The following is a 19,576-nucleotide window of genomic DNA, read 5'->3' on the forward strand; positions in this document are numbered from 1 at the left end:
CATTTGTTTGTGTGACTTTGTGTGTGTGTTACTTTGTGTGACTTCAGTATAGCTTCATTGTCTTTTCCCTTTGTTTACAGTGTTTTTGCTGAAATCAATCATCACAGTTTAACACCACGTGTGTCAGCTGATTGCTCAGTTGCATCTATTGGCTGATGACGTGACTGGATAAGATTGTTGCTGAATGGGCAGAAGCTGCGTCATTTTCTGAAGGAAATCTTTTTGCTGTTTCGCACAAATAGGAAATTACATTTGGTTTCCTTCCACTAGCCACTATGTATCTACTTTGTGCTCAACGTGTTTCTTCCAAAGGTTTGATTTGTCTCCATATTTTGAGCACTTTCTCAAGCTGTCGCCACAGTCATCTCTAATGAGGTCTAATGTTTTCCAGCTGTGAGATGCTCATACATCAAGAGTCCAATTAAAACTCCAGTGGCTTTGAAAGACTTCAGTTTCCCTTTGTCAATCTGACTTTGGGATAAACTCAAAACCTTACTGCAAAAAGTATGTATTGATTATTGGTTCCAGAGAGGAAATAGTGAGAGCAACCTTATCAACACAAAAGAAATATAGGAGAAAAACTACAACAGTAGCATATAGTACAAATCCAATGTCCATTTTTGTAACAGTATTTTAAGGGCATCCAAGCTCTGTGTTAAACATCTGATGTAGTTGTCAAGAAGGAAATTACCATGGCAAATTGCATCTCAGGGGTGTTTCAGCTGCAATTAGAGGGATTATAATAGAGGTTGGTCTGATATGAAATTAATTCCGGACCGGACCTTTCCGAGGATCCCTCGAGTGCAGCATGAGGAAGATTAAACGCTTGAAATGTTATAAATGGTTTGAGGATGTTTTCTTGCTCATGTTAACAGTAAGGTGATAAACTGGTAAAGAAGTACGGGAGCAAAGAAAGGTCAAATTGTTGCCGTGTTTCACTGGAGGGAGGGAAAATGTAACATTAAAATATTGTTCTGGTAGGTTGTTATACGTCCCAAAACCTACAGATGATAACATTTATTTCATATCACTGATTACCTATCAGTGAAAATAAAATAACGAGGTATTATCTCCTCAGTCCTTAGTTTCCTTTGCAAGTGTTTATTCTGTACCAGTACACAGAGCAGTGTAAACACAAAGGACACAGTGTCCGAGTGTGTTTGTATCCGTGTTGTGCACACATCAGAAATATTCACAGGTGCCACCGGTGAGCATATTCACTTTAAAAGCTACAATTTACCCCTGCTTTTTTCCCTTTTATTTGAAGCTGAGGATTCAAACCAGATGCAAAGTCCTGTTTTAATGTGAAATGCATTTTAACATTAGCTGTACTTTAAGAGCAGAGAGACAGAGGTGTGAGGTCTGTGCAGAGTGAGCTGGTATAGTATCTGTCACGTTGGCATGTAAAGTTTACATGACGCCTGACCTAATCTCTGTTCTGCTGTGTGTGTGCGTGGGGCCCCCCCACCGGTATGTTATTGTCTGACCATACAGACATGGTGAACTTTAATCCTCACAACTCAACTAACAATACCATGAATGGTATTTCTGGTATTTTTCAAAAGCCTGACAGGCTGGTGCAAAGGAATAAGTCCATAGGGGAACAGAGTAAAAAATAATCTAAAGTGGTGAAAATGATAAAAATAGATCTTATAGATTTGATTATAAAAGTTTAAAAGAAAAAACTTTTGTTATAATATAATTTTGTTATAACCTGTTGCATATTTTATGTCCAAAGATAGTTAATACTTTACAAAAATTATGCTAAATGATAAATAAACAAGCTTAAATTGAAACATTGTGACAAAAACATGAGCACTGCTCACTGAAAGTGTCAGTTAACCTTTCTGCCTTTCCTTTGTACCATATCCTCTTAAATCTGAGGGGGATCACCGCTCTGGCTGCAGCTGTGGCTGAGAGAAATGCTGCTCATAATGATAAAAGTACTGACATTTCAAAAATAAAGGTGCCTCAGCCATGCAATTTTCACATCAGAAACATAATTCACACAACGTGATTGACTGACCCTGCAGGTTTCTACACATGTGAACAAGGTTTGTGATTGTTTTTTCATTGGAGGCCTTTGCACAGGTAAGCTTGTGTTAATGGGAATTAACTGTGCTGAGAAGTGCATTAAGAACTTCTCAGCACAGTTAATGTATTTCCCATTAACACAAGCTTACCTGTGCAAAGGCCTCCAATGCAAAAACAATCACAAACCTTGTTCACATGTGTAGAAACCTGCAGGGTCAGTCAATCACGTCAATGAATTCAACCTTTTCACCAGAGCTTTAAGTTTGAACGTTTTGATATTTTCATAAAAACCTGATTCATAAAAACCTAGAAAAAGAGCTGAAAAAATATAGAATGAATGTGTCTTTTAAAGTTTAATGTGATTTGATCAAATACTGTCAGACACAATGAGAAATGTTAGGGAAAGATGAACTGCTTGTGAGAATAACATTAAGAGCTGATGTATGAATAGCATCAAAGTAATAGAGGGGAAAATATAATAGGCTATAAGGTAGTGACTATTGAGGTGTGTTTAAGGGTTTGCTCAAGGTTTACAGGGTATCTGCTGTCCCCTCCTGGTCAGCAAATGTAAATACAAACTGAAATGGTTTCCTGTAACCGAGGCACGAGCTATTAGGCCTACAGATTCACTTCCCTCTGGTCCTGGATGTTTTGTGTATTGACCAGTAGGTGTCAGCAAAGCTCCATCATGTTGAGGGTCCACACTGGGTCCATCGTGTGCCTCGGTTTCTGTCAGCAGCCAGTGTTGCCAGGTCTGTTTACTGTCAGATACTTTGGTTTTTATCAGTGTTGCTTCAGCTGCCTTTAGTTGGTTTCCTTGGACATGTTTCACATTTAATAATTGTCTTCAGTTTACTTTGTATAATCTGGTAGCCTATTATCTGTTAGTTTATAGTATAATGCATCACAGATAAGACTGTCCATCAGACTGATGTCCTTTTTCCTTTTGCTACATAGGGATAGGCTTACAGCCTAGACTGCACAAAAGCACAGAGGGCATTGTTGAGATATACAAATAATTATTTGTGTATGTAAATTAAATTACATTAATAAATCCAGGCTTGTTAGCACATGAAATACATTTTCATTTAATCTACCCCCACAGTCTTTACTTCAAACACATTTTCAAATGTGCACCTGGTCATTTATGATAACATTTTTTCTACAGTAGCCTAAAACAAGCTGATTGGGTTATTTAAAGTTTATGCCTGACCATTAATCTAGTTTAATCCCACATTTAAAAAGAGGGGTAAGACGAGTTTGTGACCTTTTTCCTCTTCCAAATAAACCCTCTCGCGATATCTGGCAACCCGGGCAGCAGCCAGTCTATCAGCCCGTCAAAACACAGACTGAAGCTCCGTGTGTCTCCCGCGGAAATGTTCAAAACAGAACAACTAAAAGCCTTGGTCAACGAGAGACTGAAGGCAGCCGCCGAGGAAATATTCAGCTTATTTGAAAGAACTATTAAAGACTACGAGGAGGAAGTTTTCCGCTCAAAGCAGCAGCAGCAGCAGCAGCAGCACATCGACCATCAGCACCGACCGGCCGGGTGGAAAGGTAACAGCAGACCGGGATAACTTTAACCTTCACTGCACCGAGCCACAGAGCCCGGACACATTAACCTTGTTGTTAATGTTTAACAAACATACAACAAGCTGCTGCTGCTGTGTCGAGGCCACTCCTAAAACACTGGAGCCCCGGACACAGGAGATAGAAAGTAGCGCCATTTTGCATCCCCGAGCAGCGGAGCAGGGGGAGGGGATGCGAAATGGCTGTAGCTACAGAGTCACATTAATGAGCAGGAAGGGCTAAAGCAGACCACATCTCGTTTTGATCTTCCTATCTTCACCATTATAATCATTCTTCATATAAATAATATGAAGAATGATTTAGATTAGGATTTTTCCTGGTGTTGGCAAATGTGCCTGTTCTACAGAGAGAGAAATGTGAAAGCTTCTTCAGTCACTTTGTTGTTCAAATGGAGTTTGGAGTGTGATGTGAATTTTCACATAGGCTACAGTATGACAAAATCTAATTTATAATGTCAGGTCGGTGGTGTATTTAACTTGTTGTTACCACTGGCTATGAATATGGAGTCTATAATGTGGAGTTATTTAATCTTTTTTATGGTTATAAATTTGAAAGAAATCTGCACAAAATCGTATCAGGACAATATTGCTGTGAGTGCTGCAACAACGCTGCAGTACATTTCAGATATTATTGCAGCTGTCAATTGATCAGCAGTGTGCTTGTGTAGGCTACTCTTTCATTTCAAGAATTAGCAGCTCTCATAATAACATGACCACCATCGCACCTGCTGTTGCCTTGTCAAAAAATAAAGACTATTTACACTTTGTCTAGCTTTGTTTTTAATCTGCATATAAATCAGAATGTGTTTTGATCAGCCTAACGCCTATTATATTTTTCTCTTTTGCTTCACCGTGCAGCCCCTGTGCGGCTCTCTGTCCAGGATGAGGACGTCCCCTCTGAGCAGGAGGCCTGTGGGAAGACTGACCTGGGTGAGGATGAACAGGTGCCGCTGCGTATTAAAGAGGAGCAGGAGGACGAGCTGTGGACAAGTCAGGCAGGTGAAAAGCAGGAGGCGGCGGCTGACACCAAAGAGACTATGTTCAATATAATTTACGTGCAGAGAAGCGATGAAGACGGAGGACAGTCGCCACATCAAAGTCAAGAAACTGGAGATGAAGGAGAGCCTTTGCCCAGCAGCTCATCTGAGCAGCTGAGAGCAGAAAATGACGGAGAAGGTGCGTCAGAGCCGACCAGCGACTGTCAGATGAGTGGAGACAGTGATGATGAAGGGAGACCTCACACTGGTATTAAGAAACCACAGCAAGCCGGTGAGACCATAGACAGACCGTACACCTGCAGCATTTGCAACAAGAATTTCAGGATAAAATCCATCCTGACTCGCCACATGAAAACACACACAGGAGAGAAGCCTTACAGCTGCAGCGTCTGTGGCAAAAGCTTCATCCAGCGCTCCTATCTGCAGACTCACATGAACTCTCACTCTGGACAGAAACCGTACACATGCAACTTCTGCGGCAGAGGATTCACGCAGGTCGGAAACATGAATGCTCACATGCGAATCCACACGGGCGAGAAGCCTCACAGCTGCGCCGACTGTGGTAAGAGTTTTAGAGAGAAAGCAGACCTGCTCAAGCACACAATAATACACACTGGCGAGAAACCGTACAGTTGCACTGTGTGTAACATGAAATTCAGCGCTCAGTCCAATCTAACGCGCCACATGAAGACTCATTCAGGAGAGAGGCCGTACAGTTGTGCTGCTTGTGGGAAAAGATTCATTCGGCGATCTCATTTAATCATTCATATGAAGACTCACGCAGGAGAAAACTCATGAAACATTGTACCTGCTCTGTTGTAGTTGATCATTTTCTGTGTAGAACAGCACATAAAATAATTTCTCAGTGTTACGGTGAACAAGAACTGGCATTAGAGGAGTAAAGAGAATTTTTTTTCCTTAGATTCATCATGTCTCATTCTGCTTGTATTAATTCTTCACTTTGTTTAAAGATGCTCTTTCTGCTTTTATTGGATGATCACAAGTTTAAAAACTCCTTTAACATATGAATTGCCTTTGCAGTGTAATAAAAAGATGAAGTTGTCAGAGAGTGTCCCTCAAGTAAATAATCTTAGCAGACAGACCAAGTTCACATCACATACCAGCTCCAGGAGGCTGCATTTAAGCACAATGAGCTAAATGCTAAACACACTCACAAGTGACAACACCGGCCTTTAGCAAGCACGACATGTCCACCATCTCTGTTTTAGTGAATATTCAAAACACAAAGAGCAACTGAGACAGATGTGACTGTCATTATATTTGTATGATCATAAACTATACTGGATTTATTGTTGATAGGTGTAATTTAGAGGGTTGCTAAACTTATTACAACCATACATACCCTGCAACAACCTGAGGAAACAATTTCAGTTATCATTGTATTAAACATTGATAATATAAAACATACATTTGTGAACGTAAAATGACTTCCTAAGCTCAATGGTTCTATACTCATAATTTTTTTTAAATAATAATATCAGTCTGGATGTTGATTTTGTTGAACCTCAACTGTAATGAAGCCAGTGTAAGACACAGACCTCAAACTCTCACTTAAACTGTAAATATTAGTTTCTCTTTTTTTTTTGACAGAAATGGTGGAGAATAGATAGTAGATTTGCTTCATTACTAAATGCAAGCAAATCTAAATTTATCTACAATTAGTTTTAATATTTAATATACTAGGCTACATGATGAGATAAGATATAAGATAATCCTTTATTCGTCCCATGTTACAGGGTTGCAGCAGTAGACAACAAAATAGGAGTATGAGTGTTAAAATGCAATAAAAAAAGAGGTGTGTCTCACACAGCACTGGTTTGGGGTCAGTAGCCTAGGTCAAATGACCAGGAAGCTATTGAACTAATACTATGAATTATAGTATAAAAATCATGAAGTTAAAAATTAAAGCAGATATCAGCTTCACGGCCGTTTCGGCTAATGCTGCGTTCAAGGCAGGCTTTTGAAACCGTAAGTTACAGCTTCAAGTCACAACTACGACTTGGTAGCGTTCCAGGTAACCCGTAGCTCGTGTTTTTACCATCCTGTTGTCTGTGAAAGTTCCCTATAACGGCCACTCGTAACTTCCGACCCGTGAACTCGTACCAGATCGAACTGGTATGACTTCACAGGAAGGAAAAACACAAAGTACGAGTTTCTTTGAACGCACCATGAGTTAGCAGCCCCCGCCCTTGTCAGGCACCAATTGGTCCTCGTGCTACGTCACCACATTCACGCGCATCCCTTGGCTGCACACACAGCCCTTCATGCCGTTCTCTCTCCTCATTGGATAACACTTGTATCCCACAAGGAAAATTTTCTCCTCGGGTTACAGCAGAGCAGAGTGACGGAGAGACTCGTGTTTAGGCTGAAATACTTCATGTAAGTGATTGCTGACGGAAAATAGGACTATTTAGGACTTATATTAACAAAAACATTCCACTGATATCTGCTTTAATTAAAAAAAATTGATAATTGTTAAAATGCAATGAAATAGGTGGGTCTTACAACACCTGTTTGGGGTCAATAGGTCACATTACCTGGAAGCTATTGAGCTAAAACGTTAATATTTACATTATGAAATGTATTAAAAATGAATTTTAAAAAAATATAAGGACTGTTTAAATGCAATAAAAAGAGGTGAGTCTCACACAGTAAATTTAGCACTATAGTCCTAAACTGATTTTGAGCCAATAGGTCACATGGCCTGGAAGACATTGAGAAAATAATGCTATTTATTTAAAGTAGCCTACTATCACTCTGATTTTCGCTGCAGGATTTTTCTGATATAAAGACAGTGTGCACTTGAATTAAAGATTATTATTGATTATTGATTCTTAAAACAAATACATATTCACGTCCAGTTTATTTAAGGAGTTGGTGACTGGCAGCCATGAAGAGTCGCTGTAAACCTCCAAGCAACTTGGGACTAAAAAAAAAAAAAAAAACCGCTGTTTGGCGGCGGAACTGCACTGACGTCATTTCCGTTCCGCGAAGCAGCAAATTTGGCGCGCCGGCCGGTGTTTTAAACATCTACAAACACAGAGACGGACTCGGACAGGCAGCTGGAAGATGGTGTAGGAAACGGGGACCAACGTCGAAGCAGCTCGTTAGTTTCCACTGGGGACACATCGTCTGTCCGAGGGAAGCAGGTCACTGAGAGCTCTCTCTCTGAGTCGGTAGAAATGAAGATAAACAAGCCGTGATCCTGTCGCTGTAGCTGCAGCCTGAGCGGTCGGTTAGCCCGCTGTTATCAGCCTCGGTCCAAACCAACACACCGGTGCTAACAGCTCATTAGAAACACACAGTTACACAGTTAAGTTACACACACCTGTCTGTGGTCCAGTCAGAGTCACCATGAACAGGACCAAACTGAAGAAAACCAGTAAGGTAAGTGCAGTCTGAAGCCATTTCTCTGTTTTTAAGTTTGTGTTCTGCCTGAGAAATAAAAACGCTGGACACCAAAAAACAGAGAGGACGTTATTTAGACATTTATATGTAAACAACAAAACGTCTCGTGCGACTGAAGTCTTCATTAGTTTGCCAGTCAGTTGTTAGGAGGTGTTGGATGTGGTGAGGAAAGGATGCAGACCAGGAAGTAAAAGTACCAGCATCTACTGGTAAAATACTACTACAACTTACTAAGTATCAAAAGTAGTGAATTCAGAAAAAAGGCTCACTGTAGTGTTATGTTATTCTGTTACTATGTTTACAGATTATTATTGGTGGTTCATTAATGTGTCGCTGTTTCAGAAAAGTTATCATGTGTCAGAGGCTGAATGAAAAGAGATTGATCGATTAATAGCCAAAGACTGCTTCACTGGAGCTGGTATGAATAAACATAGGTGGTTTATTACTGTTACAGAATCAGCTGCTGATGAGTGGATGTGAAGCTTTTGAACTTCTCCTTAGATCTTTTTCTAGAGTCTGAAATGTTACGTATTTGTTACCTGTTGTCTTTTGGATAACAAGCAAGTGGTGCCCATGAAATTTTGGTATATTTATGTTTGTGTGGTTTCTGACAGGTGACTCTGGGAGGACAGAATAACATCTCGTCCTTCTTCTCTCAAAACCAAAAGGTAAAATGGATTTTTTTTTTCTACTATTGCATTCTTGCATTGTAATATGTGTGTTTGATCTGGTGCTATCACTGGTGCTGGTATAATTGTTGGTTTATGTATTGATAAACTCATCTGACTCTGTTGCTTTTAGGATGGTTCGCTTTCAAAAAAGTTATCTGTCACTGCATTTGCCAAGACTGAGCCTCGGATCAAAGATGGTGAAACCGCTCCACGTGGACTCCACTCCCCGTCGAAGAGGCGTGTCCTTGAGGACCTTGAAAACCTCCCACCCTCCTCTCCAGATCTTCTCCTCTCTGTGCCAGAGACCCCCAACAGTCAGATCAGGCGTGTCTCCTCCTCCTCCTCTCCCTCTATAGAGACAGTTTGTCAGAGCCCCAAGTCCAGCAGAGGGACGGCGGGTCTGGCGAAGGTGGGACAGCTGTCCCCCATCTGTCTCAGTCCCCGCTCCAAAGGGCTGAGTGTACGGACATTAATCACCAACGAGGGAGGAAAAACCAAGAGGGAAGAAGGATGCACTGACTCCCGGAAAAGACTCTTCAGCCCTCCTGAAGAGTCCCACAATGCCAAGAGACCGAGGACTGTGATCAGCCCCACGGGAAGCAGCCTGAAAGTAACAAGGCCTGTGATTGGCCATGAGAAAAAAACACCTCATGTCTCTGGTGACCAGTCAGAGGGTCAGTCTGAGAGGCTGGAGCGTCACAGCAATGACAGAAAAACTGCAACGACGTCACTGAAGTCTGTTTCTTGCCGCTCTTTGGAGAAACATCAAGAAAAGAGAGACGAGGATGAGAAAGATTCTGGTTTTACTGTCATAAACCCACACGCTCGTCCGGCCGTGGACTCTCACACACTCGCTGCTCATGTGCACAAACCCACGGCACAAACGGTCACACCTGCACCTCAGAGAAGTCCAGGGGAGGGAGGGGCCGGCCCAGATGAGACAAGAGCAGCCATCACATCGCGGAACGGAGACGGAGACGATGTGCCATCGTCCAATCAAGAGCAAGCCGGAGGTACAATTTGTGATTGGAAATGCACCCAACTATATGATTTGTATATAACTGACAGGTGACAGGATCAAATACAACAATATGTTTGACTATGATTTAATAACAGCAACTGTTTCAGAAGTTTTCCCAAAGCAAAGTGAGTGGTTGTTGTTGTGAGTTAAAAAGAACTACTACCAAGAATGCAATGTATAACAAAAAACAAGATTCAAGCTTTTTCACTTATTCACACACACTATCTCATCACTTTATCCATAACTTTTTCTTTTTTTTTCAAATCAGGAGTGGCCTCAGCGTGTCCTGTGGAAGAGATGGTGGATGAGAGCTGGTTTGCAGAGCACATGGATGATAAAGAAGTTCGTGTCACAGAAGAAAGGTTCAAAAACCCTCGGTGAGAAACGCATGAACTCACTGCATCGTGTTTGTCCTGATTAGTTGACTGTAAAGTTTTGCCGTGAAGCGAGAGCACAGAACTGCTAGACAGCGCAAGAGTTCAAGTACTTGACTCTGTGGGCATTATGTTGCTGACCTGAACAGTTTCTGAACATAATTATTTGAATGCATGATGGTAAGGGTCCTCTCTGTCCCTACAGCAAGGTGCCAGACCACGTGATCCTTTCTGGAGGCAACAACAACCGCTACTGGGTTTTGGATGTGGAGGAGAGGCCGTCTCACAAAACGCTGACCATCACATGCCACAAGTCTTTACATCCAACTGAGACATGTCTGCTGAAAGATGGATGGTAATACCAGACATATACTCTTTTAATTCTGTTAGGTTTAGGGTTAGGGTTACATTATGTTTTCATCATAATGTGCATCACATTTTCCCTAAAGTTTTTAGATACAGTCCAGATTCCTTAGTTTTGCTGTAACCTTTAACATTTGTTAGTTAGTTTGTTAGTTAGTTTCAGTTTATTTCGGACATGTTAAAAGAAATAAGAAATAATAATGGACAGACATAACAAATAAATACTTTGCAATGATTATAACCCTTCTTTATAACCCTTCAATATGTAGAAGTCAAACACTCAGCGTCACATAACTTGCAAAGTTATATAACTTGCAAAGCCTTTAATACTTTTCAATCTTAAAAAATGAGTCATACATAAAATTCACATTGACTTAATTCTTTTTATGAATTATTTTATGAAGTCCAACGTTTTATATGAAGTGCATAACATGAAAACATATGAACGGATTCAATGCTTATTTCTATTCCTTCTTTTTCTTGATGTAGTTTTTTCTTTTCTATTTGATTTTGGAGGTTTTTCCACATTCTTATATGACACACTTTTGTAGGCCTCAGTGTATGTGTAATTAAACTGACCACCTGTTGTTGCTCTAGTATGTGCCCTCATAATGTGTGTATGTGTCTCTGTGAGTAATGGTGATCTTCGGTGTCTTTCCAGGGAGATGACCCCTGTCCGTCGTGGCGATGTGGTGCATCTGGAGGGCCACGCTGCTGGTGGGTCCTGGGTAGTGGACAGGGAGCAGGGCTTTCTGGTGTTACTGCCCGACAGCCTGATCTCGGGTACCAGCATCTCGAGCTCCATCCGCTGCATGAGGCGGGCAGTACTGAGTGATATGTTTAAGGTAAAAAAAAAGAAGAAGATTTTTATCTGTGAAACTGATCCACTTGTGATTGCATACTTTATTTTCTTTGAGTAAGTGTTTAATTGTTACTATGACAAATGTGTTTTTTCTCTCTCTCTTAAATTTCCCATTTTATCTTGACCCGAATAACAAATAGGATGCCTTGTCACCACAAAGGCACAGCTTTGACCATAATACATCATAGTGTTGTAACACACAATACATTTTCATCCAACAGTGGGAATATAAGTTAGTTTCACAGATTGAATTCATCTAAAGCCAGTTTGTCTACACCATCATACATACAGTATATCATGTTCAAGTGCTGTGAATAAATGGCTAAGTATTGTAGTATTGTAAAAGATATGTTTGGCTCCCTGTCTCATGATGGGTGTAAAAAGCCTCTGTGGTTGATAGTTTTATGTTATTGTGTTGGATCACATTCGGTGCGGGAAAACAGTTTTGTAGTGTCCATTTTCTTCTGTGCACACACACCTCAATAACATAATGCTATACTCTTTATCTTCTCCTGTTCGTTCTGTTCATGGCCCAGAGTTTTGACGGCGGCTCAAAGCAGATGTTAAACGGCACCATCGTGCATGAAGTTTTCCAGAGAGCAGCTACAGCCAAAGATTTTTCCCTGGAGACGCTGTCTAAGCTGGCTGACCAGGCGCTGCACAGTCCTCAGTACCTGGGAGACATGTAAGTCGTCAGACTCTTTCAATTAAAGTGGTTGAGCAGAGAAGAAAAGATTATGAGGACATGGAAAAAAAACTGCTGAACATTTCAACATATGTGTGTATGTTTTTTATTCTGTGTGTTTCCAGGTACAGTTTGGGTGTCACTCAGGAGGAGATGAAGCAGGAACTGCATGATTATCTGCCTTCACTGGAACAGTGGGCGAAGGAATACCTCAGCTCCACAACACCTAGAGCCATCACTCTCAAAACGTATGCACACACACACACACACACACACACACACACACACACAGTGTTACAACTTTGCTAATTAAGGTTTATTAGCGCTGCAGTAGCTGCTTGATTGTTATGAGGCCATAACTCAAATTAATCAGTGTAGTAAATGTCCTGTCACATTTTTATTTATCCAGAGTTCTGACTAAAGTGCAGTGAAAAGTGAGACTTGTGATACTGAGAATATCTTTGCAACGTTCAATCAGTTTATAAAGTAATTAACAGATTAAATAAGGTTCTGCCAACATAAAGAGCTGATATTACGTCTCTTCATGACTCCAGCCATAGCAACAGCAGAGCTCCAAGCAGGGATCAAGACTCTGCAGCCGTTGTCACGGTTACAGAGCTGGCAGATATAGAAGAGAACGTGTGGTCACCAAGGTTTGGTCTGAAGGGGAAAATTGACGTGACGGCACGGGTTCGAATCCAAAGACTGCGAAACGGCAGTCACAGAAGTGTGGAGGAGAAGACTCTGCCCCTGGAGCTGAAAACTGGAAGAGAGTCGAACTCGATCGAGCATCGCAGCCAGGTTGGTGGAGCACAGTGTGTTCAGCAGCAGGGTACACGTACATAAGCAGCCTGGTGGGGAGGGGTGGGGGAAAAATCAATACAGCAAAGTATCGCAATGTTTTGCATGTCAATATTGTATCATAATACGGACGCCAAGTATCGATCTGAACAGACTAAGACGTTTATCTCATTAGAAACACCAGATGTCAACAAGGTTTTTCATTTTGAGACATTATTTGCAGTTGAAAAAAGCTGACGAATCCCAATATATCGCAGCTTATTACAATATTTTTTAAAGGGATAGTTAAACATTTTGGCAAATTGGCCCATTGCCATAATCCCTATAGTTTTAAGAGTAGGTTTGTTACCTTTAATTGTCAGTGCAAGCTATTTTTTAGAACAGCCGAGCAGAGTCGCGAGCTGCTCAGAGCTACTCTACGGAGGCTAATGGGATTTCTTGGTTTCCCTCATTAAACTCAAATAAACAAATACACAATCCAACAACTCCAAAACACTCTGGGGGACAAGTTATGCCATTCACATTCAACACGCTATGAGATGATAACAGAACGTTACAAGTTGTTTTAGAGGTAAATTCATGCAATACCGCTGATGCGTGTTCCCGTCGGGGGCAGGTTTTCTGCAAGCATTTGCCTCGAAAACCACTCCGTCTCGTAACGCTCTGTTATTATCTCATAGCGTGGTGAATGTGACCTACTGCTACTGTATGACTATAGGGATTATGGCAATGGGCCAATTTGCCAAAATGTTGAACTATCCAACTACTATTCCGACCCCTACTGGTGGGGTCAGGTGAAAAGGCAGGTTTACAGCAATGTAGGCAGATTTAATCAGGTGACTCTTAATTTGATCACAGTTGATGTTTCAAAATGTGTTGTAGGTGATTCTCTACACCCTGATGAGCATGGAGCGGTACAATCCTGAAGCTGGCCTCCTGCTGTACCTCAAGACCGGTAACCTGCACCCTGTGCTGGCCAGCCACATGGACCGCAGAGGTACATCTGACCATATCCACATGCACAATCATGTCACATCCTTATTTGTTGGGATTTAAAATCGAGAATTATTTTTTTGATTCCATAAAATGACATAAAAACAGCAGCCTCTCTCTCTCTGTCGCCTTTTTATTGCTAAAAATCTGTGTTTCCATCAGAGCTGCTGAAGCTGAGGAACACACTGGTTCATCACATTCACAACTGTGTGGAGAAAGAAGCCGAGCGGAGCCGCTTGTCCAGACTTCCTGACATCCTGACCAACAGACAAACCTGCCAGTATTGTCCTCAAAAGATCAACTGTGCTTTATATGAGAGGTAAACGGTTGTAAACTTTTTTCACAGCAAGGCAAGAGGTTAGAAAAGGAGAGTGATGATTCCTTCTGTCCGTCATATTCTCTCTTTTTTTTTGGCAACTTCTCTTTCTTGTTCCTCTTTTACTCTGCTTCACACCTGTCTGTATTCCTCCTCCAGAGCGGTGGATGGCGGCTCTGCAGACACCACGGAGGATGTTGTGCGTGACTTCCTGGAGCAGGAGACAGGTCATCTGACTCCACCACATCTGAGCTATTTCTCCCACTGGCTGCTGCTCTGCTGCCTTGAAGCCTCCACCATGGAGACCAAGAACAAACGAAAGCGTGTGTGGCTTCAGACGGTTGAGGAGAGGTAAGAAGGAATTGTTTTCTCGAATTTAGAAACACTGCCAGTACTGAGTATAAAACCAGCCGCTCCATGCTTTGTAAAACACAGCAGAACTTAAAGGGATAGTTCACCCAAAATCGATAATTCACCAATTTTCTACTCACCGTCATGACAAGGAAGAGTTCGGAAAACTTTCAGAGTTATCAAAACGCTTTTGGAGTTCCGGGGGGGGGGGACCGGCTGGCAACAGATTTTCATATAATGGCGCTTGTGCTGAATTGTGCTCAATTTTGAATTGTCCAAAACACACTATGAAACATCCAAATACCTCCATACTGCTCGTCCGTACTGGCCCAAGTGTCCTCAAGCCGCGAAGTTGTTCGGAAAAAAATAATTTGATCTCTGTTTTTAGCCTTGTTGTAGTAGTAGCTCCCAGTGGCTCTGTTGATGTTTGGCCGCATGTGCAAGATTGGCTGCGAGATGTTCGTTTGTCGTTGTAAATCAGTGAATGTATAGATTTAAACACGGAAGAACATCTCGCAGCAAATCTCGCGCATCTTGCTCAGCCACTGGGAGCTACTTACAAGGCTAAAAACAGAGATCAAATTAATTTTTTTCCGAATAACCTTTTCATGTCAGGGCTTCAGGACACTTGGGTCAGTACGGATGAGCAGTTGAGCAGTAGGTATTCGGATGTTTCATAGTGTGTGTTTTGGGAAGTACCCCTTTAAATTTCACCCATGACCTGCTCAATAAACTCTGACCTGTGTCTGCAGTGAGAAGAGTGGGAGCTGCGTGGGGAACCTGCAGCTCAGCGGCCCAGTGAGCGTCCAGCCTGAAGGAGTTTTCCTCCATCGCTTCCAGAGGAGCGCTGTAGCAGCGCAGCAGGGTTTAGCCAACAGCGGCCTGGCCAGCAGGGACCGCATCGTCGTCAGCGACCAGGAGGGACGCCTCGTCGGCTTGGCAACAGGATACCTGTGTGAGGTCAGCAGGGCGTCCATCAGCTGCACTCTGGACAGGTGAGAATGAATCCACTGTCTTGTGAAGTACATCATTTTTTTTCAACAGATGCTCAGTGGAAGACACACTAACCTGATTAGCATCTGTTTTGTTGGACGTTGTTTGCAGAGACTTATCAAAGTTCAGTGGTGTCTTGTTTCGACTGGATGCTGATGAAGGTGTAGTGGGCCTCAGCACTCACCTCACCAATCTCTCAAAACTGATGGAAAACCGTCAAGACAGGTGGGTGCAGTACAATGTTCAAGCTGTAATAGCATGGTGTGGTGTTACTGTGTGTGATAGGACTACAAAGTGTTACTGTGTCTGTCCATGTACAGCGATCGTCTCAGGGAACTGGTTGTTGACCTCCATCCTCCGGAGTTTATCTCCAACCTCAGCTCTGTTCTTCCCAGAGAGGCCAAGGACACTGTGGCCAACATCCTCAAAGGTGACAAAGCTTTGAGCTGCTCCTCCTCTCTCATGTGCTCAATCATTGATACAAATCCATAGTTATAAACAAATAAATATGATTATGGTATACATGCAAAATGCAACCAAAAAGGTAGGACAAGAAAGCAACATTAACAAACAAAAACAGCGAAAACTCATGTGCTTTCTTTTGTTATGTATTCAGTCTTGGTCTCTCTGTCAATCTGGGTCACAATGATATAAAGGAGTAACTAATGGAAAACCTGTGCAGGAGAGTGCGTCCTGGGTTGGTTAATGTTTTGTTTGTGTGATTGTGTGCAGGTCTCAACAAACCCCAGAAGCAGGCCATGAAGAAAGTGTTGTTATCGAAAGACTACACGCTGATTGTTGGCATGCCTGGCACAGGCAAAACCACAACCATCTGCACTCTGGTAAACTCCTAAACACAAACACGACCTATAAATCAGCATGTTCTCCTCACCGTGGCTCTAAACCTCTCCAATTTCTTCCACGTGGCATCCTCTGCCTCTTTCTCTTTTTTCTTCACTCTTTCTTCCAGGTTCGTATCCTGCATGCCTGTGGGTTCAGTGTGTTGCTGACCAGCTACACCCACTCTGCTGTTGACAACATCCTGCTGAAGCTGAAGCGTTTCCGCGTCGGCTTTCTGCGTCTGGGGCAAGGACAGAAGGTGGGCCATAGTTTTCAAGTACTGTTAAGTACAGTAACTACGTTTTCACTTGCACAAATTGTTTTATAACATCTGTGTCGTTTTTCTGACGCTTCCTCCAGGTTCATCCAGACATCCTGCCTTACACAGAGGAGAGTGTCAGAAAGAAGGGCGTTCACGCTCTCTCAGACCTAGAGCAGCTTTATAACAAGGAGGTGACGAATACGTTTGTGGAATATTTTAATCACAACACTTAACACAACGATATACTGAAATCTCCTTTCTCTTCCTAGCTGGTAGTGGGCACCACGTGTATGGGCATCAAGCATCCCATTTTCACACGACGGCGTTTTGATTTCTGCATCGTGGACGAGGCGTCGCAGATCAGCCAGCCGATCTGTCTGGGTCCCCTGTTCTATGCCAAGAGATTTGTCCTGGTCGGAGATCACCAGCAGCTGCCACCAATTGTGCAAAACCAGGAAGCTAGGTAAAGTTATATGTGCCGTGCAAATGAAAAACTATTGTTCTAAGTTCATACTGTATAGTTCATTTTCACGAGGGTGAAAGACCTCACACTGTTAGTCGTCACATAAAAAAAAATGGATTTAACATATGGATGCAGCATGTTGGGAATGAGAAGGGTTCAGTTAGTTAATGCAAAGTTTAAAGAATAGCCATAGAAATATCAGTTTGTTAATTTCCTTTTGTCTCCAGGTCTCGTGGGATGGATGAAAGTCTATTTAAGCGACTGGAGCTCCATAGTGAAGCAGTTGTCCAACTCAATGTACAGTACCGCATGAACAGGTAAACTAAAAACTAAAACCTCTTATATCAGAAATATTACAAAGACTTATGATGAATTAAGTTTGGATTTCCAGTTATCTGAAAATCAGACTGGTAAAGTTGCCCTGTCTTGCTTTAGCGTTGCAGAGAAAACTTAATTAGACTGTATGATAAACAGTGTGTGTGTGTGTGTGTGCTCTCTTTATTCAGACAGATAATGTCTCTCAGTAACTCCCTGATGTACGAGGGGCGGCTGGAGTGTGGATCAGAGCGGACGGCCGCGGCCCTGCTCACCCTGCCCTTCCTGCTCTCTGTCCAATCAGAGCTGCGTTCCCACTCTCAGTCTCATCCGCAGCACAACCTTGCATGGATACTGGACACTCTGTCACCTAGCAACCCTGTGTGCTTCCTTGATTGCTCAACGGTTGGTTGATTATAGAGCGAGTGCACAGACACACAGTACATGTAGCGTAGTGTTTGAGAGCTTTGTGGAGTGTCGAGGTGTTCTGGTCTTAATCCTGTGTCTCTTCGCTGCTTCTTAAAGGTGCCAGCGCTGGAGTCGGTGGAGCAGGGAGGCGTGAGCAATCACACTGAGGCTGCTCTCGTACACTTGTTGCTTTCACTGCTGTTAAAGGTACAACAGTTGATAACAGTTGAAATTCAAGATTACAAATTAAAAGTGGGTGTGGAAAAAATGTGTAAAATCAGAAATGTGTGTGTAACAGTGTGTGTAGATTTGGTACTGACCTGTGTTTATTTGTCTCTGCAGGCTGGGTGTAAGCCCAGTGACATCGGCGTTATCGCTCCCTACAGACAGCAGCTAAAGAGCATCTCTGCTCTGCTGCAGGCCTCGGCCTTCATCGGTGTGGAGGTGAACACAGTGGACAGATACCAAGGACGAGACAAAAGTCTAATTGTGCTTTCTTTCGTCAGGAGCACTGCAGAGGAAGGAAACGTAAGTGGTTTCCTTCCCGTCTCGCCTTTGTCACTGCTGTTCTCTAGTGCCCCTCCCTGTAGACCATCTAACCCTTCCTCCATCCACAGTTAGGAGAGCTGCTGAAGGACTGGCGAAGGCTGAATGTGGCCATTACCAGGGCCAAACACAAGCTGCTGATGTTGGGCTCAGCCACAACGTTGCGACGCTACGCACCTGTGGAGAAACTGCTCAGCCATCTCCAGCAGGAGAATATGATATCCTTTAGAAAAGCTACCACTCAGCGTTTTGTTCATTTTCAACACATTAGAATCATTTAGCTTCTGTCACAAAACAACTTGCACTTTTTTTTCTGCACACTATTTTTTTTTTCCTTAACCTTTGCTTCACATTATCCAGCTCCCACCAGCTGCCCACAAGGCCATACCCAGCATGCACCTGTGACAGAAGGCTGTGAAGGCGTCTCGGATCAACTGCCTGTCTCGCCGTGGAGCAGACATCAACTGTGGGAAACTTTAGCACAACGGCGATCGAGTACCAGTGTGTTAAAGCACTACAATCTGTTAGGAGGTTTAACTAGAGTTTGAGGTGTCACTGATCAACTGGCTAGCACCAACACCTTAACAACAACATGTACGTTTTGTAAAGGAGTAATTTTACATCACAGCTTTTGTTTTGTGAAGAATTTGGAAATGAACGTGGCTTCATGACATACAATTTACATTATGTTAATTGGAGCAGGTCTAATGTTTCACAATATAAACTGCTAAGATGATTTCTACTGAATATCTCCTCTCACATTCCTCACCTCATAGACCGAATCCACATAGTGAACCCTTAACATGCTTTATGGAGGCCTTAAGTTAGAGGCTGCTGCTGTTATTGTTTTTTTATTTGTATTCTAGTTTTAAAAGTGTATTTTTAAAACTGGAATACAGTACCTCTAATTGTCCTTTTATGTGAATGACTGAGGAACTGACCACCTACTTGTACACACAACTATAACTGAAGTGCTGAACAGAGTCTGTAGCTGGGCACTGTTCATAAAGCCTGATATTTATGAAATACCTCTATTGATACACACTGACAATATTTCAGGCCTGGCCTTTGGTACTTTGACAGAGTATTTCCATGCAGCACAGAAATAAATCAGTAATGTGAATATGGAGACCAGACTGGTGGAGTTATGTATCGTTAATGTGACTTGGCTTTAATAGTCGGATAAGCTCATAAATGTCTGCCAGTCGAATTGCAGTCTTAAGGAACAACAAACCTTAGACTAGAAGTAAGTCTAAGGTTGT

At 42.4% G+C, this 19,576-nt stretch overlaps 2 protein-coding genes across 2 annotated transcripts; both read left to right on the forward strand.

Moving 5' to 3' along the window:
* Positions 1-3,410: 3,410 nt before the first annotated feature.
* LOC311008102 (uncharacterized protein) lies at positions 3,411-5,419 on the forward strand (the record flags this gene model as incomplete). Its single annotated transcript, XM_084001537.1, has 2 exons — positions 3,411-3,591; positions 4,482-5,419. 2 exons carry the CDS (start codon positions 3,411-3,413, stop codon positions 5,417-5,419), a joined length of 1,119 nt encoding a protein of 372 aa, XP_083857663.1.
* Positions 5,420-7,926: 2,507 nt separating this feature from the next.
* Positions 7,927-18,621, forward strand: dna2 (DNA replication helicase/nuclease 2). The gene is made up of 24 exons (XM_083994423.1): positions 7,927-8,029; positions 8,665-8,718; positions 8,852-9,734; positions 10,011-10,119; positions 10,322-10,471; positions 11,141-11,324; positions 11,878-12,026; positions 12,152-12,274; positions 12,581-12,827; positions 13,710-13,824; positions 13,983-14,139; positions 14,296-14,487; positions 15,240-15,482; positions 15,592-15,705; positions 15,801-15,910; positions 16,213-16,322; positions 16,451-16,579; positions 16,681-16,773; positions 16,852-17,045; positions 17,273-17,362; positions 17,552-17,765; positions 17,886-17,975; positions 18,111-18,296; positions 18,386-18,621. The coding sequence occupies exons 1-24, from the start codon at positions 7,997-7,999 to the stop codon at positions 18,593-18,595; spliced, it is 4,179 nt and encodes a 1,392-aa protein (XP_083850549.1). The 5' UTR covers positions 7,927-7,996; the 3' UTR covers positions 18,596-18,621.
* Positions 18,622-19,576: the final 955 nt, after the last annotated feature.

Source organism: Trachurus trachurus (assembly GCF_905171665.1).
Source record: "Trachurus trachurus genome assembly, chromosome: 3".
Classification (NCBI taxonomy): domain Eukaryota; kingdom Metazoa; phylum Chordata; class Actinopteri; order Carangiformes; family Carangidae; genus Trachurus; species Trachurus trachurus.